The 22801-nt window shown below is 45.1% G+C and overlaps 1 protein-coding gene across 1 annotated transcript in view; it reads right to left on the reverse strand.

Moving 5' to 3' along the window:
• The window catches only part of LOC115075644 (IgGFc-binding protein-like), a 126483-nt gene that overhangs the window by 76992 nt on the left and 26690 nt on the right, over positions 1-22801 (reverse strand). The window contains exons 4-9 of the mRNA XM_029576218.1: positions 21157-21724; positions 19026-19621; positions 17572-18151; positions 12459-12658; positions 3490-3631; positions 1159-1499 (exon numbers count right to left, since the gene is read on the reverse strand). Coding sequence (XP_029432078.1) covers positions 1159-1499; positions 3490-3631; positions 12459-12658; positions 17572-18151; positions 19026-19621; positions 21157-21724 — 2427 coding nt within the window. The remainder of the gene's footprint in view (positions 1-1158; positions 1500-3489; positions 3632-12458; positions 12659-17571; positions 18152-19025; positions 19622-21156; positions 21725-22801) is intronic.

Consider the following 22801-nt stretch of genomic DNA (forward strand, 5'->3'; position numbering starts at 1 on the left):
AGAGCAAAAGTTTATGTTCATAAGTCCATAAGTCGAAAAGGGGGTCCCATTTGCGGTCAATATGGACATATGGAGAATTCCATAAGTTGAGTCTATGTCCATATGTTGCACCCAAAAGGAACTTTTGGCCAGCTTGGGGGGGCCTCCTGACCCCCCCAAGCTGGCCAAAAGTTCCTTTTGGGTGCAACGAGGGTCCCCCGGAGCGATCGCGTGGGGAATCACGTGACGCCGACGTCACGTGCTCCTCGCAAAGGAGTTCAGAAATGGCGTCCTGACTCCCTGCTGTACCACCAGGGAGTTTTGGTAAGTCTTGGGGGGGGATTAAGGAGGGTGAGGGGTTTAAATTTTTATTTAGGATCAACAATCGCGATTTCCAACTTATTCAACATAGCTATGTTGAATAAGTTGGAAATCCGATCGTTTTCGCCTCATCACTTTTTTAAGTTAAAAAAAAAAAAAAAGTTGCGTTTTACATTTAAGTTCAAAACGAATGCACACCCCTAGCTTGTAATGCTATACGATAGTCTTGAGGGTGTAGGAGGGGTTTGATCCTCTTTACTACTTGAAGCTTCTAGAATCCTTCTTTTATTATGTTATTGATATGCTTCTTAAAGTTATTTAGAAAGTATGTGATTTACATTAGAGATATGTTGGCACCAGGAAACATGATGTGCCTCTCAAGGGTCAGCTTGGCATGCTTTTGAGAACTGTTGAAGCATGCGTTGCATAGAAAGCACACAAGATTATCAGACATACAACCCGTGGGCCTGTTCTGAAAAAATCCCCTGGGCTGATATTTTCCTACAATCTGCCCCTGTTTGCTGAAGTTAACAAATACCTTTCCACAAATTTAGATGAATACTCCCAAATTTAGATGAATTGAGTCATCATTGCAATTATAGTCCAGCCTGGTTTTCTAACACTCATCGACTTCATTGACTCTCATTGTCCTATAAAATGCATTAAGACAAAAGCTAGAAAGCAAGGCCTGGACCAAAATCTCATGATAACACTGAATTAGGTTGCTAACCAGGCATTCAACTGATATGAAGGCACATCTCTTCCATATAAGGTAATGGTGTGACCTTTCTAAGGACACGTTAGAAATGCAGAAATTATAATTCAAAATACAAAAGAACCAAATTTTTTTAACCTTACCCGTACTAGACCGTTTTCAAATCTCACTAACGAGATGGTGTATCCATAGATGTGGACTGTCACAAAACTGGTATAAGAAACCTTAGTGGTACCCCGGTTCTCATTCTTGGCTACTATGTTGAAATCTGGAAGTGTGGCATCATTCCCACAGTTCTTGGCGATGGTGTAGGTGCAGGTGCCCTGGAAATCAAAATTCTTGCCATCGAAGGTGTGGTAGTGGGGGTCACCCCAGGCCCAGCAGACTGCTTGTGATTCTGGCACACACACCGGCTGACCATTCACCATCTTACATGTCTCCTTCTTTCTGCACCTCACTGTGTTGCAGGAAGGCACAGGTTTACCTAGAATAAAATGTTTAGAAAAGCAGGTGTGAAAAAGAGAAGGTAAAAAGCAATAGTATGACCATCCAGCAATAGCAGTGATTTGCAGAGGAAAAGTTTTCATTTTGGTTTCTTTATTCATTTCATAGGCCATAATCATTCATTTGGTTTGTTTCAGATAAAAAATGTCTTTGTAATTATTCATTCTATTTGTTCATTTGTTTCTCATTAATGTCAATGAGGTCTTCAAAATTGGGATTTTCTAATCAGTTCTAATAAAATGTATGGGTAGATATCATCAGACGTGAGAGGAGCACTCCAAGACTGTGTCTAAGAGCGTGAAAAGTCTCATGAATAGCCCAAAGCATCGTAGGGGTAAAATGGTATCAAAAACGGCAAGAACATCCCAAGGTACCATGAAGAGGAACTAAAGCAGCAAAGGTGGCAGAAAAATGCCAAGGCACTGAGACAGGGTTAAATCAGCACAAAATGTCTCATGAAGACCCCAAAGCACCATTAGAGGTGCAGGTCAGCCATTGACAGTGGTAGGAACATCCCAAGGCTTCAAATGAGGTGCCAAGTGCACCAACCAAATTGGTACAAAAGCCCTGGGTAGGAGGTTTATTTTGATCATGATGTACAAATTGGATTTCAGACCTGCATCTATACAGCACAAAAGAGTAACTGAGATATCTAGAAGCAGGGAGATGGGGAACTTACTATCCTTGGGTAGGAAGAAGTTAGAGGAAATCTTTCAGGAGGCCGGTGGTGCTCCTGATGTGCAAATCAGACTTCATACCTGCATATAATATATAGGGCAAGAAACTAATCGAACCATCAAGAAGCTAGCAGATGGGAACATTACTGACCCTGGGGAGGGAGAAGTGAGAGGAAATCCCTGGAGAACACCTGCTATAGTTTTCATTTGGCATCATTTGGGAAAGGGGCAAGGGGTTCAGGCTTGGGGTTGGTCTTCCATTTTCTGTGGTATAATCCATCAAAGGCTAATTTCAGGATAAGACCAATAGTAAGAACGGTGAGGGAAGGATTGAGAATAGTCCAAGAGGGCATGAAACCATTAAACATAACTCAGTAAGGTCCATGTAAAGCATTCGATTGTCACAAATACCATAGGGAAATCTGAAAAGAACCTAGAACTCAGCTGGAGCAGAGGTAGAAATACTGAAAGGTCCAAAGAGAGACTTGGAGCAGCAGCAGCACTGGCAATTTAAACCATAAATTGTAGGTGTAGAACAACACAGCAAGAGGAATGGCATCAAAAGACTAAGGCAGGAAGAAGACAACAGGATAAAGATCATATAAGAGATTAAATGCTCAGTAGAATCTATATCAGGGGTCGGGAACCTTTTTGGCTGAGAGCCATGAATGCCACATATTTTAAAATAAACTTCCGTGAGAGCCATACTAACTACAACCCCCCACCCTGCTGACTCCCCCAAGACCTACCAAATTATTTTACTACAACCCCCCACCCTCCTGACCCCCCCAGGACCTGCCAAAAGTCCCTGGTGGTCCAGCCGGGGCCCAGGGCTCGCAGACAAATCTTTAATAAAAAAGTAAAAAATCTAACAAAACCCCCCACCCTCTGATGCCCCCCAAGACCTCCAAAATTAATTTACTACAACCCCCCACCCTCCTGACCCCCCCCCCCAAGACCTGCCAAAAGTCCCTGGTGGTCCAGCGGGGGTCCAGAAGCCATCTCCTGGACTTGGGCTGTCCGCTGCCAGTAGTCAAAATGGCGCCGACGGCCCTTTGCCCTCACTGTGTCACTGGGGTCGACCAATGGCGGCGGCAGCCCCTGTGACATAGTAAGGGCGAAGGGCCGTCGACGCCATTTTGATTACTGGCAGCCGACGGCCCTTCGCCCTTACTATGTCACAGGGGCTACTGCCGCCATTGGTCGCCATCTCAAAGAGTCCACTGGTTGCCACTTTCCCAGAGATGCCATCAAAAGTCATGAACTGAGTTTATTTGGTTAGGGTGCATTGACCTTCCTTCTTGAAGCAGCCGTATACTCCTTCTTTCAGCATGCAGGTCTCGTCATCCTGACAGAACGTTATCTCGCACATAATACCAACAGCGGTGCAGGTACATCTCTGCTTGCATTCCGATGACACAATGCTTTGTCCAAACTGAAAGATCAAATGGATGAGAGTCAACTTCTTGAAACTGGGAAAAATCATGCATTCCATTCTGTTTTCAATAAACATTTGTGACTCCAGTAAAGATACCTCTTAACTGGGAAGCTAGCATGATACAGTGTATTCCTTTCATGCTGTGAAACCTTTGATTTGATCGCTAAATGAGTTATCCAAAAATGTGATACATAAACTTTTGAGACCATATGGGGACATCTGAAGAGGTTTTGAAGGTTCAAGCTTTGAAAATTTGCGGGTTTTCTTGGTATACATACGTGCAGAAAGTTATATCTGCTCCTCAGCAGGTGTAACTTTCCCCATGTATATTTATGTGCATTCTTTCAAAACAGAAAATATTCATGTAAATGCTTTCCCTGCTACCCCCCCCCCCCCCCCCCCATAATTCTCTTCCTAGTGCAGGTAAAAGTACATGCAAAATGGCCAACACCCTAATAGAGTTTAAAAATGCCACTTTTGCATATAAAACATAGACTTATGCATGTAAGTCACTTTGAAAATCAAGCCCATAAAGTATCTGTTTGTCTCTTGATATAGTGAAATAATCTAATTTTTCTTATTGAGAGGGATTTTAAGGAACCTAAGAGCAAATAAGAAGATGCTGATTCAGGTGGTCCAGTGAAATTTGAAAGGATTCTTGTGCATCTGTCTTACTTTAGATTGATGGAGAAATTGTCAACCTGCCAGTGATTATCCATGATAGAAAAGTACGGATCAGCCAGGAAGACAACAATATCATCCTGCAGGCGGACTTTGGCCTGAAAGTCCTTTAAGACACCTGGTATTATGTGGTTGTTGCAATCCCCAGCTCCTACAAGGGTAAAGTGGCTGGTTCCTGTAGCAATTTCAATGATGATACCAAAGATGACTTCATGCTGCCCAACAGTCAAGCCACCAGAAATGTGAATGAGTTTGGTGCAGCTTTGAATGCCCTGATAGTTGTGTTGCAAATGCCCAATCCATGACAACTCACAAATGGATCCTTACTAAAGAATGTCCTCAGCAGGATCTTTCTAAGAATGTCGTGCCAAAACCAAGCCTGGGAGCTACTCTGACCACTGCCTTTATAACACTGGCACTGTGTAGGGGGCGACAAACGTTTTCCGATGGAGCTGCATGCCAGTCTGCAGGAATGAGAATTAAGGAGTGCAGAACGCCTTCATCCCCCTATGAGCAGCCTTTGCCCACAGAGAAAGTGGTGTAGTCTATAGATTATAGATTCATGTCAGGGATCCTAAGTTCCTAAATTTCCATCTTCAGCTCTGCCACTGACACTTTCTGTGACATTGGACATGTTGCTTTACCTTCCTTTCAGTCAGCTGGAATCCCAGCTTTCGCTTCTCTGTGCGTAGGCCTTCATAAAGTCACTTTATCTGCGCCTGCAGCCAGCTCTAATAATGAATCTTCTCAATGCTCATCTATTGCATATGTATACAACAAGTGCACTAAATCAGCAGAAAACAGCCCGTATTAACATGGTAGTGCAATTCAATAATAAGTTAATCGATTTGAAAGAACATGACTCCATGCTGATGAAGGGTATTATTTAAACATTTTATTTATTTAAACATTTTTATATACCGGCATTAGTTGTGGACATCATGTCGGTTTACAATAAACAGGTTAAGCTTGGAAATTACATTTTAACAGGGAAGTCAAACTGGGAGAGGGGATAGTGAAAGATAGCTGAGAAAGGATAGGTATGATTGGAAGTGAAACTATTTCTCAAACTGCCCACCATGTTTATCCAAAACCATGGCACATTATTATCTCGGAAATATATTCACTCATGTTTTATAATTTAATACGTGTTTCAGAAGGCATATATTATAGTAGAATGGTTATTGCATGCAAATTTGGAGAATAGAGGACCTAGGAAAGAGAGCATTGCTCAGTGAGTACCGAGGCAAGACGCCTAAGAGTAGGGTTGCCAGCTAAGCCCCGGACAAACGAACAGCTGCACCATTGCAAACGTGGATTTCTAGCTCTGATTTTCTGCTTGGAAAATTCAGGCTATCCACAGGGCTTGGTTGAAAATTACTCTCCCCATTCTTGGATAAAATATCTCTCTGGTGATGAAAGTGAAAGCAAATGTCTGGGTGACGTAAATGAGTCCTGAGAGAAACAATGTTGAGCAGGAAGCTGAACCCTGTAAGGTCTCATTCTCACACAGTCTCTTTTCTTCAGTGGAAAACAAGTAAAGAACTACAGACCCGTTTCATTTTCATTAACTAGGAAGTGCATCCGTTTACTTATTTCCTGCCACTGGAGTTTGGATTTCCTATTTGAATTCAGAAAAGTGTTATCACTTATCATCATAGTCTGATACCCCTAAAAGGTATTAACATGATGGCAGCCCTGAGTGATGTGGACAATCATCGTGTGTTTTGCCTCGTGTCCCTGTCATGGGTTTTTTCCGTGATAAATATTGCAGGGAGGAGCCAAACACTACGGGAATGTCCCCTCCCTCTTCTTTCCTGCTGTAAAATATAGCAGTTGAATAAATGAGCCCCTATGAGGATAATCATCCAGGGCATTTCCGTGGGTAAGAGAGTGCTTTACCTTTTATAAAACGCCGCCTGATATGCGGGTAAATGTATTCTCATATGTCCTGTTTGCATGCAAGTTCACCTGCACTGAGGGGAGGAGTTCTCAGGGACAGGACTGGGGAAAGGTTTGCACTTATGCACATATTTTTCAATTTTCCATATGAAGGGCCTGATTTTCAAAATAATTTACACCCTTACAATGCAGAGGGGGGAGGGATCATGTGTAAATGAACTTTACCTGTGTACGTGGGCTATAATCTATGCCATTGAATTGTCAATAGGTTTTACCCGTTAGATGCACTTTACATGGGTAACTGGATTTTGAAAATTGCTATATTTACATGCGCAACTCCTTAGAAAATTCTCCTCACTGTTTATAAGTGAGGCATCCAAAAACAGAGCAAGTTAAAGTCGCCCCCAATATAACAAGTCAATCTGAAAACAGGTTAAAGAGAGAAAGGCGTATAAAGGAAAATTGGTTCTTACCTGCTAATTTTCATTCCTGTAGTACCACGGATCAGTCCAGACTCCTGCATTTTGCCTCCCTTCCAGCAGATGGAGACAGAGAAAAACCTGAAGAGCACCCCCTCTTAATGTGGTGTGCTACCTGCATCCCTTCAGTATAAACATTACCAAAGCATAGCAACCGATTCAAAATCAATGGTTAGATCAAGCAAGGACAAAAGCAATAGTAAACTATTTACAGGCAAGGAGTAATATTGGAGCATTATTGGAGTGTTCTATTATCTTCGGATGTAATCGTACATTTAACCTATACAGAAATTGCTGTCAATGGAAAAAAACGAGCGGACTCTGAATACTAAATACCCTCCCAATGGGTGGGCATCTGGACTGATCCGTGTTACTGCAGGAACGAAAATTAGCAGGTAAGAACCAATTTTCCTTTCCTGGAGAGTCCCACTCGAATGACACTGCTCCCAAAACTGCCAACGTCCAGTGCCTGGACATCGAAACGATAATGTCTGGCAAAAGTGTGCAGAGACTTCCAAGTCGCCGCCCTGCAGATTTCCTGCGGCGACATGAACTGGGTCTCCTCCCAGGAAGCAGCTTGTGACCGGAGCAAATGAGCTTTCAGTCCATCCGGAACCAGTCGTCCACGGCAAATGTAAGTGGAAGTGATATGGGCAATGGTAGCATTAGATGCCTTGTGTCTTTCTTTGGACCACTCCACAGAACAAAAAGATGATCCGAAACCTGAAAAGCATTAGTGACCTCAAGGTAACACAAGAGAACCCATTTAACATCCAGACACCACAATTCTCTAGCGTGACTGGAATCTCACTCTAATTCCGGAAAGGCTGGAAGTTCCACCAACTGATTTACATGAAAAGCAGAGAACACCTTCGGGAGAAAAGATGCAACCGTTGTTAGCAATATCCCGGAATCCAAAAACTGTAAGAATAGCTCCCGACAGGAGAGGGTTTGAAGCTCAGAAATCCTCCTAGTGGAGCAGATAGCCACCAAAAACACTGACTTGAGAGTTAAATCCTTCAAGGTAGCCTTCTTGAGGGGCTCAAAAGGCGGTTTACACAATTCCTGGAGCACCAAGTTAAGACTCCAAGAAGGACAAACGGAACGTACCAGCAGGTTCAAATGCTTTGCACCTTTTAGGAAACAGACCACATCAGGGTGTGCTGCCAGAGACTCCCCTTCAACCTTGCCTCAAAGTCATCCCAAAGCTTCAACTTGCACCTGGAGGGAACTAAAGGATAACCCTTTACTGAGACCCTTCTGTAAAAAAGCAAGGATTAGTGGTATCGAAGCCATACAAGGGAGGAACCCCTGCTCACTACATCAAAAATCAAACACTTTCCACACCCGGACATAAGAGAAGTAGAGGTCTTTCATGCCCGTAAAAGAGTGGATATGACATCCTTGGAATACACTTTCTTTCTCAATTGACTCCGCTCATAAGCCAAGCTGCTAGACAAGAGTGATCCGCCTGATCTAAAAATACCGGACCCTGATGCAGCAGGTTTGGAAAATGACTCAGGCACAGCGAACCATCCACATCCAGGTTGATGAGATCCGCAAACCATGGTCTCCGGAGCAACAAGGATAACCCTTCCTGGGTGAGTTTCTATTCTTCTTAGAATCTTGCCTAGAAGAGGCCATGGGGGAAACACATAGAACAGAACGTCGCTAGGCCAAGGAAGGACTAGGGCATCTATCCCTTCTGCCCCATGTTCCCTTCTGCGACTGGAGAAGCGTGGGGCCTTTGCATTTTTCTAAGTCACCATCAAGTCCAAATGAGTAGTGCCCCACTGGCAAGAGAGGAGGGTCATTGCTTCCTCGGATAACTCCCACTCTCCGGGGTCCAGGCTCTGATGGCTCAAGAAGTCCGTTTGTACGTTGTCTACCCAAGCTATGTGAGAGGCCACCAACAGAGCCAGATGGCGCTCTGTCCAGGCCATCAATAGGTCCACTTCCAAAACTATGGGATGACTCTTTGTTCCCACTTGACAACTGATGTAGGCCACCATTGTCGCATTGTCGGACAAGACCCGTACCACCCAATGGCGGATGAGAGGAAGGAACTTCCGCAACGCAAAGTGCACCGCTCTTGTTTCTAAGCGATTGATGGGGGGCGACCATTGTGCTTCCTGTCGCGACCACCGGTCCTGGGCCGACTGAGACTGTCACACGGCTCCCCAACCGGAGAGACTGATGTCCGTTGTCACAATCACCCACTGAAGAACCTCCTGTCCATCCCTCACTCCAAATGGTCGATGATCAGCCACCAATCAAGACTGGATATGATGGACACCAGGACTGGTAAAGGAACCTGGATTTCTTCTGACATTGGATCCCAGAAGGAAAGCAAGGCTCCCTGCAAAGGTTACATATGAGCAAAGGCCCAGAGGACCAACTCCAGAGTGGATGCCATAGAGCCAAGAACCTGCAAGTAATCCCAGACCCTGAGTACTGGCAGTGACAACAGATGTTGAATTTGAGACATCAGCTTGACTATCCGTTCATGCCTGAGGAATACTTAGCGATTTGTGTATCGAATCGCGCACTCAAAAAGTCCAGGACCTGTGAAGGAATCAGATAGCTCTTGGGAGGATTGACGATCCAACTGAGGAAGTGGAGGCGATGCAACACATTGTGTACCGCTAGTCTGCAGAGGTTTTTTTGACTTCGCCTGAATGAGCCAGTCATCCAAATACGGGTGAACCAGTACCCCCTCCCATCAGAGGGCAGCCGCCACCACCACCATCACCTTGGTGAAGGTACGGGGGACCATCGCCAAGCCGAACAGAAGGGCCCGAAACTGATAATGCCTCCCGAAGACCATGAAGCGCAGAAATCTCTGATGATCCTTGCAGATTCTGATATGCAGATATGCCTCCGTCAAATCCAGTGAAGCTAAAAACTCTCCATTGCGTACGGCAGCGATGATGGAGTGCAGAGTTTCAAAAAAAAATGTTGCACCTTGAGAGCTCTGTCACCGTCTTCAGGCTTTTCGGCTGGAAGGTGCCCTCTTTCTTGAGGACCACAAAATAGATGTATTATCTCCCTGTCCTCGTCCGGGGGGACGGGAACAATGTCTCCCAGATCTTCCAGCCGACGGAGGGTCTGGCCCATTATCTGCTTCTTCACTGGGGAGCCGCAGGGAGTGACCGAAAACAGGTCTCGCAAAGGCCGAGAAAATTCTAAAGTGTAACCGTGTTCTATGATGTTTAGAACCCACTGGCCCGATGTTATATTGACCCACTCCTCGTAATACAGGGAGAGCTGACCCTATAATTGGGACGGAGGAAAGGGTCGGCGCTATCTCATTGGGAGGACTTGAGCCCTGAAGAGCCTTGAGCAACTCCATCGTGGGAAGATCTGCAACCGCGAAAGGAGTGAACCCAGGCCTAGGATCTCGCTGATGCTTGCTGCTGAGCAAAAGGCGGTGCCCTGTTCTGACGAAAATGGCGCTGACCCCGAAAATGGGAGCAGGAAGGAACAAAATTACTGGAGGCCTTAGGCTTGTCTTCCAGCAGTTTATGCACCTTATTATCTCCCAAGGACTTTATGAGCTGCTCCAGATCTTCTCCAAAAAGGAACTTGCCCTTAAAAGGGTGTCCTCCCAGCTAAGACTTGGAAGAAACATCAGCAGACCAGTTCCAGAGCCACAGGAGCCTCCTGGCCGAAACTGCTGATACCATAGTCCGGGACGAGTTATGGAGAAGGTCGTATAAAGCATCTGCGTCATACGCCACTGCCGCCTCCAAATGCTTAGCCTGCTCTTCTTCTTAAGGAGAAAGATCCCTAGCACTGAGGAACTGTTGAATCCACCTCAGGTTCGCCAATTGCATGAGACTGCACCAAACAGCCTCCCTTACACCGAGCGCCGACATCTCGAAAATCCTTTTAAGATGGACCTCTAGTTTCCTGTCCTGGAGATCCTTAAGAGCCACAGCTCCTGCCACTGGGATAGTTGTCCGTTTGGTGACAGCCGACACTGAAGCATCCACCTTTGGCACCTTGAGAAGTCCAAGGACTCCTCGGGCAGAGGATAAAATTTATCCATTGCTCTTCCCACTCGCAGGCTGTACTCCGGAGTATCCCACTCCTGGAACATAAGCTGCAGAAGCATCGGATGGAAAAGAAAAGTCCAAGCAGGACCATGTAGAACTGGTAGGACAGGGTCCGCTGAGTCGGAAACCGAGACCTCATGAGGAGGCGTAAGCCCCAGCTCTGCTAGTATAGGCAGAATTAGCAGATCCAACTCATCCCTCTGGAACAAACGGAGTACCCTCGGATCATTACCTTCCACTGGAACTGATGTCCCCATTTCCTAGTCCTGATTGAATCGCAGAGGGTCCAGAGGCATGGGTGACGGCGGATCCAGGGCTGGGAGATTCAGCGGGTCCAAGGCCCCCAAGGCAGGACCCGCCTGATCTCGGTTTTTCTGAATCCGAGTAGCCTCCTGCGGATCTAACCGACTGGGTGTCTTCCGCTGGAACGGTACGTGCCTCCATGTTGCCTGACTCTGGGAAACCCCCACGTGGGGGTCACCAAATCGTCAGGAGAGGCATGAAATGAACCTGAGTACTCTTCAGACTCAAGTCGGGAGGGGAGAGTGAAAAAGGAAGGTGCCCTCCCCCTGCTGACCGAATCGCCATAGCAGCTGTTGACCCGCGCCACAGGATCTGCCTTAGGGCCTCGCCGTTGCATTCCCTGCCGTCCTTGAAGGACCCTCCCCCCCCCCCCCCCCCCCCCCGGGGAGGCTTTGAGTCCATAGGCCATCACGGGACAGCCATGTAGCCAGCTCCCTGCAGGCTAAACATTGCATTGTGTGCGGCATGACTGGCTGAGGGAGAGGAGAGACTGCAAGAAAAAGTACATCAGGAGCCCGGGAAAAGCCCACAGGAGCTGCCCCGACAACTAAAAACAAAACTGTCTATTTTCTTTTTTCAAACGGCCTCACCAGAGGAATGCCGCCTCTCTGTGAGCACGGGGGAGGGATCGGACCACCGGTAATCTCGCGCACGGGGCAGTGCTCTCCGGGTACTAGGGCTAATAGGGTCAACAACCCCTAGCTCTACCTGCAACCAGGAGGGATGGTCCCACAGGGACCTGCCTACCCCCTGGGAGGACAACTATACTACTTGCCTTTTTCTTTTTTTTTAAAGTCCTGCTTGATCAAAACTTGGCTAATGGAGAGAGAAAATTTCTTCCCCTTTATTTTTTTAATTTAGCCAAAATCGGAGTTTTAGACCAGGACCGCAGGTTCTGCCACCTTCATCTGCTGGAGACAGAGAATACTGAAAGGATGCAGGGGGTGCTCTTCAAGGTTTTCTCTGTCTCCATCTGCTGGACTGATCTGGGTACATACAGGGAATAGCACTTAATAGAAAGGTACATACAGTCAGCAGGATACATCTTAGTGAATGAACCTTCTCCATGTGCAGAAAGGGCACCAAATAGAATCATACAGGTCACTCTTATCCCTAAGCATAAAAGTGAGTTTGTCCAGCAAGGCAATCAGAGCAAGAATATTACACCAAGAAGAAATTTCGGGGCAGATTTTCCCTTATGTACATTTTTGGCACCTACTTTAGGCAGCTGTTTAAAATGATCCCCTATGTGGGTGGTATGTGCTTTGTACTTTGTGAGACACCTAACTGAAATGTACCCCTTACAATATGTAAAAAACATTATTCTCTCTGTCCAATATTAGGAATGCACAAACTCTGAAAATTGTGTCCAGTCTAATAAAAGAATGATCGGTTCTTTACCCTGAAATATTTTCCACTCTCGAAGCACCCGCAGTTTTCTATGGGTATGCACTGCTGTCCATCGAAGAAAAACCCGTCATTGCACTCGCAGCCCTCTGCACAGCTCTTGGGGCACTGGGCGGGGTCGTTCAGTCCAGCACATGTCATGGTGCAGGTGTCTGCGCAGACTTTGTACTGGCTGTTGGCAGGGCAGGCCAGAGCTTAATTTGACAGGAAAACAAAACAAAAACAAGAGTGAGATGCAAAACCATATATTCGTATAACCTGCTTCTAATTAGAGGCCGAGGGCTAAATTTATTTTTAGAGAGAATCTGCTTGCTCAGTTTTGAAATCACAACTTTTACTCCGCGTGTGGCCATGATTACAACTCTTGTGAGAGAGCTCAGTAGCAGAGCAAGACAGAGAGAAGCTTTGCTGCTGCTTTATTGGGGTCCAGTCAGTGAAAGAGTATCAGGATGATGGATACTGAAGCCTGCTCAGGAGAAAGCAGAGGAGATTGGCAGCCAAAATGACTTATAGCACCAGGCTAGAGGGATGGCAGAGTGCTGCCTGTGGGAAAGGTGACGTCAGGGGCACTTTTGGTAGCCATCAGAGAGCTCCTAGATATGAATGGCAATCTGCTGCTTCTATGCCCAGCCCGAGCGGATGCAAGAGCTGATCATGAGAGAGCCACGGTGCTGCTGCAGCCAGTCCATGATCTGGTGAGTGTATGAATGTAGCTCTTAACAAAAGATGAAAGACAGAGAGAAGAGCTGACGAGAGGGCAACAGAACGAAGGTGAAGCAAAGTAAGAGCAATGGTAAAAGGAGCAATGGCAAAAGGAGGGGGGAACTAGAGTGCTGGAAAAGATCAGGGGTCATGGAAAAGAAAAGGAGGCCTGTGGATGGGACTGATGTGAAAGGAGGAAGCGAGAGAAAAGTTTGGTGGAGAGATTAGTGGAATTATGGAACAATGGAGGTCGCCCCGTAGACCTGTGTTAAAGTTAGATGGGCTTACTTAACCTGGCAACTTTAGGAAAGCTAAGTTAGCGGGATAAGTTTATTCAGGTAACTTGCCGAGATCCGCAAAGTGGTGAAATATTGACCTTAAAAGATCCAAGAAAATTTAGCAAAAACTTCTAAGGTATCTACATTTTAAACAAGTGAAAAGACTCGGGTCTTCATACAAAGGCCAACCTTCCAAAGATTCTAGCAGAGGGCTGGGTTATATGATGTAATCATAACATGCTTAAATAAACACTTGTGAAGCTTGCCAATTTCAAAGTAACACCCCTTGAACCCAATATGTCTATCAGAAAATAATGGAGTAATTAAAAAAAAAAAAAATCATAACTTCACACTGTGAATAATCTCAGACTTTCAGGATTCCTCACTATTATTTTTTTATTTTATTTCTTTAAAAAGTTTTCTATACCGTCGTTTAGAAATGCACCATCACAACGGTTTGCAATTACGCACGTAAATAAGTCTGGTTTGGTTAATGAATTATCTAGAGGATGCCAATAAATTTTTCTGTTACATGTTACAATATACTCTATATGGGAAGTGGATTGGAATTTCCATTTGTATGATTAATAGGATAATCATATACTTTTTATACTGTCCTCTTAAATTAATACTTAGTTATAATAAAAATATTAAAGAAAGCAATTACGCTTTTAGGTGACTTTCAGCTGTGTCTGTGTTCTTACTCATCGATCTCACTGTGAAAGGCTTTTTTGAAGAGTTTTAAATCTTTCATAATCTTATTTCGAGTGGCATTGTGTTCCATAATATTGGACCCGCTAGAGATAGTGCTCTCTCTCTCTAACTTGGGTCAGTTTTGTTGTTTTGACTGAGGGTATGGTTAGTAGAGCTTTATTGGCTGATCTGACATTTCTTTGGGGGACGCAGTCGTAATGCAGTGTTTAGCCAATCAGAATTTTCGTCATTGATGTTGTGGAGCGCTAGGAGAGCGATCCCACTCCTGGGTGATGTGTGTCCTTGGGCCACGGCTCGACCCCAGAGGGCTCTGAAGAGGTGCCGAGGGAGGCGTGGCATGCCCGAGCATGGGCTGGACGGGAGCAGGGCTGGAGTGACATGGAAGACAGGCCCTCCTCCGGATCTGCACGCTTCGGAAGACCCAACAACGCAATGTTGGTCTTGTGAACAGTCCTCTGACCGATCCTAGCCCTTTCGGACCTGCCGCAGGGTACGGCACGAAGCGGCAGGCCAGATGGAGGCCAGGGCAGCGAAGACTGGAACATGGATTCAGACGAGACTCAGGACCGACGTAGACTCAGGCATAGACGTGGACTTCAGGAACAAGGTGCAGGATGCAAAGACGTGGACAGGCACAGACGTGGACTCAGGACGAGGTACTGGATGCACAGAGGTGGAGTCAGGAACGAGGGCTGAAGGAAGACATGGGCACTGTCCCTCAGGGCGCCCTACTCAGACCACCCGCGGGACTGAGTCGCGGACCACCCTGTGAGCGGGAGAGCACAGGGAAGAGCAGGTTGCTGCACTCCTGGCAGCTTCGAGGCAAGGATACGCTGCACTCCTGGCAGCTTCGAGGCAGGTTAAAGCATCAAGATCAGGAACAAGGATTAAGACAGACCTCGGTGCTGGAACAAGGACATCTGGAACAGCGGGAACACGGATACTGGAACAGGAGACACACCTCAAGGCTGGAACATGGACATCTGAAACAGCAGGAACATCAGGACTGGAACACAAATACTGGATCAAAAGACAGACCTTGGGACTGGAACGGCAAGCAGACATCAGGACTGGACGAGGAGCTCTGACAGGTAACATGAAACACAGGACTTTGCAGAAGTGCTGGAACACGGACGACTTCCTGGAGCGAAGGATCTCAGGAGTGACCAACTCCTTGCGAAGGCAAACACAAACTGAAAGCTGAGCCCTTTATTAGAGCTGAAGTGGAGGCCAGGGAGGGGTCAGCAGGACCCAGGAAGGGGTCAGCAGGAGGCCACACCTGGCTGGCCCTTGAAGAGGAGCAGAGAGAGACACGCGCTCACGCCCTAGGGAGCTGGAGAGAAGAGCTGGAAGCTGGTGGCGTCCTCAGCCACGTGGAAGGCCAGGGAAGCAGTGGAGCAGCCCTGGGCTGGAGCTGGGTGAAGGCAGGTCAGTGGAGCAGCTCCCAGCTGCAAGGACAGAAGCAGGAAGAAGCAGAGAGAGGTAAGGCTGGCTGCAGGCACCGGCAGAGAGAACAGAGAGCTGCAAGGACTGAAGCAGGAGAAGGGCTGACTGCAGGAACGGCTCCATGCCGTGAAGACAGCCCCAGGAGGAGAGGTAAGACTGCAGGCAGAGCAGAGAGCTGTAGCAGGCTGCAAGCACGGCTTCCCAGCCAGGCAAGGACCCGGGCTGTAGCAGGCACCAGCAGAGACGGCCTCCCTGCTGGCTGAAGGGCCCAGGATCACAGCAGCACGTCGGGGGAAGGCAGGAACAGAGGAGCCGGCCGCATGGGAACAGCTGCGGGGACAGCCCCAGCTGATTCAGGGAGAAAGCAAGCAGCAGCGTCAGCAGCCTGACTGGCTGTCTGTGAGAAGGTAAGAGCCTGCCCACGTTTCTTGCGGGCAGGAGCATAACAATTGATTAGTTTATGAATTGAGCGTAGCGTTTTAAATTGTACTCTTTGCTCTATTGGCAGCCAGTGTAAATCGGCAAGTGTTTGAGTGATATGATCCCTTCTGCTTTTTCCAGTAAGTATTCTGGCAGCCGAGTTCTGTAGTATTTGTAGTGGTAACGCTAGGAAAAGTGTTTTACAATAGACTGTGCTAGCGAATATTAGGGATGTGAATCGTTTTTTGACTATTTAAAACAATCGTCAGATATATTTTAAATCGTCAAAAATCGTAAGAGCCGAGATATAATAGCAATTCCCCCGCTTTATCATCAAAAAATCGTAAATCGGGGGAGGGCGGGAAAACCGGCACACCAAAACAACCCTAAAACCCACCCCGACCCTTTAAAACAAATCCCCCACCCTCCTGAAATGTTTTAAATTACCTGGGGTCCAGTGGGGGGGTCCCAGTGCGATCTCCCGCTCTCGGGCCACGGCTGCGTTAATAGAAATGGCACCGGTGGCCCTTTGCCCTTACCATATGACAGGCCAAAGGTAGTGCCGGCGCCATTTTGGTTCCTGTCACCCGACGTCACGAGTGCAGGAGATCACTCCAGGACCCCCGCTGGACCCCCAGGGACTTTTGGCCAGCTTGGGGAGGCCTCCTGACCCCCACAAGACTTGCCAAAAGTCCAGCGGGGGTCCAGGAGCGACCTCCTACACTCGGGCCGTATTGCCAATATTCAAAATGGCGCCGGCGCTACCTTTGCCCTCACCATGTTCCTTATCAGCTTTTCTGAAGGTTGTTTAATAATATGGAATCATGAAAGAAAGAGATAATTTAACAATGTGAAGTTATGAAATTATTTTTATACCTTTTTTAAAATGTAATTACTGAATCAGGATGTCTATTCCATGCATATGCCTTGGCCAGGTGGAAATTGCAGGGTCAGAAGTTGGTAGTTGAGGGGAAGGGCAAAGATGAACAGAGGTCACAAGGAAGGGCGTAGTGAGACAGAAGGTAAGAGGGATAATAAGGAGCTGCAGAGTGAATGAATTTGTAGGGAGTAAGAAAAGCTTGAACTATAAGCGGAAAAGGATGGGGACCTAAAGAAATGACTTAACAAGGTCCTAGTGAATTTGAAGAAAGGTAAGTGGTGCAACTCAGTTTGGAATCGATTGCAGTGGAGAAAAATGGGTCAATAGGAGGCCTGCCAAACATTGTAAAGAGCAAGATGAAATAGTCACGGTGGATCGGTATTTTGAAAGCATGCTCATACTTTAGCAATGTTATAAAGGAAGAACTGCCATGCTTTAAATGTGCGAAGAGAAGGAAATAGAGGCATCAACAGGAGGATGAAAACACCATCCACAGAAATAGAAATGAGTCTTTGTAGAATACCCTATTGTGTTTCGAAGTCTTTTGAGTTTTGCCCTTTGCACCATCACCACTGTTTTGTTTTTTTTTTTTGGAACAATTACTGTTCTTGAAAATAAACAGGATAGTAACAATTAACAGTAGCTTTTGAAGTCTGACCAAACTTACTGCAGAAAGATTCACTCCTCCAAGGTTGGATGGTGATGTCTGCAGCCTGGCATGCAGTCACATAGCTCTGGATGTTATGGCACAGTATTTTGTTGTCTCCATTGCCCATGCAGAGATCATAGATGCAGTTGTTGTAATAGACATCAGGGCTAACTGTGGCGTAGCAGGCACTGAAGGGGCCATTCGATCTTTTAAGAATGCCACAATAGTTGTCATTCTGGAAGACCTCCTTCTTCTTGTCCTCACAGACAGGGCAGGCATTGCCAGGTGCTCCACAGCCATGGTCACAGGTCACCCCGGCAATCTGGACTTTCCAGGCAGAGCCAAATGTGGTGGCATCAGCAGCCAGTGTCTTATCAGGCAGCTGAAACTCATCTTTCTTGTCCCCATTGTAGTTCCCACACAAGCCACCCAACTGGTTCTTGTAGTTCCCTGGGACAGTGACCAGAACGAAGTAGACCAAGTCATAGCTCAGTTCCAGGTTAAAATCGGTTCTCACAATGATGTTGTTACCATGCTGATAAGCACGGATCTTTCCATCTTGAATGGTACGGGGGAGATTATTGAGCACCCCATTCACCTAAAACAGAGAGAACATTTTGGTTGCTATTTTTTGAGCTGTGACATGTGCTCAGTAGTGAAAAGGCATATAAGAGAGATGCTCAGTCCACTGTCGAAGCCCTGGTGCATACCCTGAGATCATCTATGGATTGTATTTCTTATTGCTCTACCAGAATAAATTGCATGTTGTTGGATATTTTTTATTATAATTATTCAGGCATGTGTTCCCAGTGATTAGGTTCTTTCTAAGATCTGCAATAGCAGAAAGATTCAGCACTACATTAATAGCAGGGGGATTTGTCACATCTAGGACTATGGAGAAAAGAAGTGGGTCACCCATTGAGCAACTGAAAAAAAAAAGGTTTGTTAAGAGGTAAGATTTTTTTAGAGGCAATTTTAAAACTTTTAGCAATGGGACAAAGATCAAATCTATTTTTTATCTACAGGATTTGCACCAGTTCTTAAAGTAGAAATCTGAGCATACAGATACAAAGTACAGAGGATCACTTGCACCTGCTTTTAGTGAGGACAATTTTCAAAGTGTTTATGCTAATAAAAAGCATTTGGCCACATTCAGTGTTAAAAGGCCATGTGTAGTTGCAATGCACAGACCTTTAGGGCGTGTTTAGGTTGGAGATGGAAAAGCACGTGCACAGATTGCACTTTCAAATCTGTACACTTACCTTTTCAAGTCAACTTCTATTTGCATGAACAGCAAGTGCAAGGAACTGCGTGGGCTTTGTAACTGTGCCAATTTTCAGAGTGGCCATGCTTGGATAAACTCTTAGAATAATAGGGCCAGTGGGGCACTCCAGAGGGCATTTGGTCCATAGCCCTGCCTCCAGGCAGGATCCATTTCCCTCAGCCCAAGGGGCATCCTTTTCATGGCTTACCAAGATGAACCCTTTCTTGTTCTGAAGGAGACTGATTCTGTAACCATAAACGTCAATGGATACCAGCTTGGTGACTGCTACTTGACCATTACCAGTCTTCTCATTTTCCACATTGATAGCAAAGGGCACCAGGTTGCTGCTCTCAGTGATTGTCTTTGTTAGCGTGTACGTACAGGTGCCTTGGAAATCATAGGCCAGACCATCGTATGTCAAGTAATGTGGGTCACCAGCAGCTTGGCACTTCGCTGAGCCAATTGGTTGGCATTTCTGGATGCCATCTATCACTTTGCACTCCTCGTTGGGTCCACAGGAGAAGGCCTTACATTCAACGACTCCACCAGCCTTGCAGGTGCATTGCTGACTGCACAAGCCATTGGGAAAGAACTGCTCTCCGGATGTGTAGTAAATACCATTGTAGGCACATCCACACTGGGCCATGGGAACACATTGGCCACCACTAAAGACAAACCCTTCGTCACATGTGCATCCTTCTTTGCAGACAGCACTGCATGCAACTGGGACCAATAAGCTGGCACATGAGGGGGCACAGCCACTTGGGCATATTTCATAATGGCTGTTTTTAGGGCAGCTTCGACCTGAAATTAAATAATAAAGACATTATACGCATGACTAAAGTACTTTCACCAGCAGAAGCATGGCTATATCTTGGACAGAACATATGCTATTAGGATGCGGAAGATAAACCATGTATGTGAGTACTTTCAATTTTCAAAAACATGGCATGTAAATGTTCATATGAAGATGTACACCTGCTTCCTAGCCTTTGCTGCACAAGCCTATGCACAGTCCTCTCATTTTCAGCTCACGTAAGGTCTGCTTTGAACGTTTGGGCTGAAGTCCGCTTGTACTTTATTTGCGGGGACCTTCGGCCCTAAGCTTGCTGTTATAAATTGGCCTCTAATTGTGTAGCTATGGTAGAGATGTTGGGCGTCTGGTTTCCATATAAATAAACTGAATTATAATCTAGATTAACATCTGGCACCAGTGTGATCGATGCTTCTTTCTCAAAACAGTGTTTTTGTGCATTTTTAGTAATTGCTCTGTGAGCAATGAATTGTGGATATTTTTGTGAGTGGTCCTATAATTGTGATTGATTGGCTATACGTTGATAGAAACTGACAAACCATATTTTCTTATTATAAAAGGGCTTTTCATGATGCATATAACTGTGATTGGCTATACGTTGATAGAAACTGACAAACCATATTTTCTTATTATAAAAGGGCTTTTCATGATGCATACTTTTATTGGTTACCTGGCTAAATCAAATCCATTTGAAAAATGTCCTTCGTATGTATCTTGGTAAAAATAAGATCTTTGGGTTAACTATGTGTGGGTAAGCACTGACTTCCATGTCAAATCTCTTAAGTGCACTGAATATAATTTTAATTTTAATCAAATTAAAATTAAAAAATTAAAAAATAAAAAATAAATAATAAATAAATAAATAAATCTATTTTGAAAATAAACAGCTATGTCATATTCACATTTGAAAATTGCATAACTGCCCTTCCAAATTCTAGCCCTCAAAAAGGACTGTGACTGTATCAACACCAAAGCAAAAGAGTAAAACAATAGAAGTCACCTGCTAATTGATAGGCTAGTCTATTATATACCATGAGAATGTACCTTCCAGCTTTTCTTTCATTATGGGAATCCTATGATATCACAGAAGGAAAAACGCAACAAAGAAATTATGGTTTAAAACCAGAAGGGAGCTTGCAAAATATCTGTGGACCTGCAAGCAAATTTGTAAACTTTGTGTCTGCTTTATAGCAGGTGTAAAATATGCATGGAATATTATGGGTGAAGTTTCAAAATGAAAGCCTCTATCTCCCCGACCTCTCCCACAGCTTTTACTGTACTAAATTTAGCTTCATTGTGAAATTTGGTGGCTGTATTTAGCTGCTGAGAGGAGAGAAAATTTCATTGAAAATGGTCTTTTCCCATGGCGTCTTATCAAAAACGTTTTTTATTACAAAGCACTTTAACAGCAGAAGGTGTAATTAATATTAGGCTGAAGCTCTTGTTCACTGAAGATTTCTCTCTTCTAAACTAATATTGTTTGACACAGCGAATATAAAGAAAGCTATCATAATAGACTACTCACTGCAAAGTTTGGCAGACCTCCATGCATATACAGTGGCACCAGCGTCTTGGCAAGCTGCGGAATAGCTGGAAATGACTTTGCATATAGCATCTTGACTACCTTTGTAGAAGCAATAGTCATACACACAGTCTTTGAAAGAGCCCTGGGGATTAATTTTGGCATGACACTCCCTAAAGGGGCCATCCTTGTCCAAGAGGATTCCACACTCCCCTTTGCTTTCTCTCTGGCGGCTTTCGACTGAGGCCCTATCAGAGCAGTCTCCCTTGTCTTCCTCTGAGCATCCACGGACATCTTTCATCTTCCAGCTCTTCCCAAAGACAGTCGCATCTGTTGTGGTCATGCCGTTCTTCATGATCAGGTCATTGCCTGGGTCTCCATTGAAGTCTCCACAGAGACCACCAACAGCCCCGGCGTAAGTGCTTGGGATGGTTACTGAAACTCGAGAATCATAGTTGAAGGTTGTTCTGAATCCAAAGTTAGTCAGGATTATTGCATCAAAGCCTTGTTTGTAGATCATGATTTCCCCATTGTTGATGCTGTATGGCAGATTAATCAGCAGCCCTTTCACCTGTAGAAAATAGCATTGAAAAACGAAGTCAATCATCATATAGGGCTGTGCAATGACATACTAAGGACGTTTTCCAGAATCCAGAAATAGCAAAAAACTGTTCTTTTTTTTTCAGACTAGTGATTTTCATGTTTGTGATGTTGTGTGTATTGGTTTTATGTTGTTTTAAATTGTGAATGTTCTTTGTTTTGTAAGCTGCCTTTAGACGTGTGAAGAGCGGCATATCAATAAGAGAAATAAAATCAATTGGGGAATAAACACTCTTTTATGTTTATGGTTTTCTAATTCATAGACTGGCGGGGTAATTTTGTATTTCTAAAAAGGGAGCAATGGCTGAACAAATTTTGTTATACTGATATATCTCAATGTATCTTATTTCTTATTTCAGACTTCAAACAAATGTCATACACAAAACTGTTTACCACAAAAACTCTTGTCACTTAGATTTTTGAATTTAAATTTTTTTGTGGTAAGGGCATCAAACGGACCAGTCAAAGGACTACTTCAAACCTTTGACTTCCTGTCCTGACCATCATCACAAGCCCTTATGTCCCAATTTTCTTTGTATCTTTTCTTCAATGATACTTCAAATTTTTCAAAAGCAATATGTGCCCAACACTTCTGTGGAATCATTCTGAAATCAATGTATAATGTCTTGAAACAACCGAATAGAAAGCTGTACTTATTGGGTTTTTCTTGTTTCTTGCACAATTCGCTACGTTGCAAACACCTTTGGTGTTTCAGCTGGAGCTGCATTAGGGGACATTTAAGCGGAACACATTGCAAGAAACCTGGATGGCCCATCCCTGTTCCCCGGCCCTCCCATTTGTCAGGGTCCAAGCACTTATGCACGTATGGCTACTTCCACGTGTGGCTGGGCCTTTTTTAAAATGCGTGCAGCGTGTGCAGGGCCTGGCCGTGCGCGTAAGAGGCAATGTCTACGCACGTGGTCGATTTAAAATCCGGCCGTATGTGCATAGATCTGTTTTGCAAATTATCCTGGCAAAACTATGCTTACACATTTGGTAGCAATGACTTATGTTCCACATTAGCTCTATCGTTCATTGTTAAACCATT

The sequence above is a fragment of the Rhinatrema bivittatum genome, chromosome 14, assembly GCF_901001135.1.
Source record: "Rhinatrema bivittatum chromosome 14, aRhiBiv1.1, whole genome shotgun sequence".
Taxonomy (NCBI): domain Eukaryota; kingdom Metazoa; phylum Chordata; class Amphibia; order Gymnophiona; family Rhinatrematidae; genus Rhinatrema; species Rhinatrema bivittatum.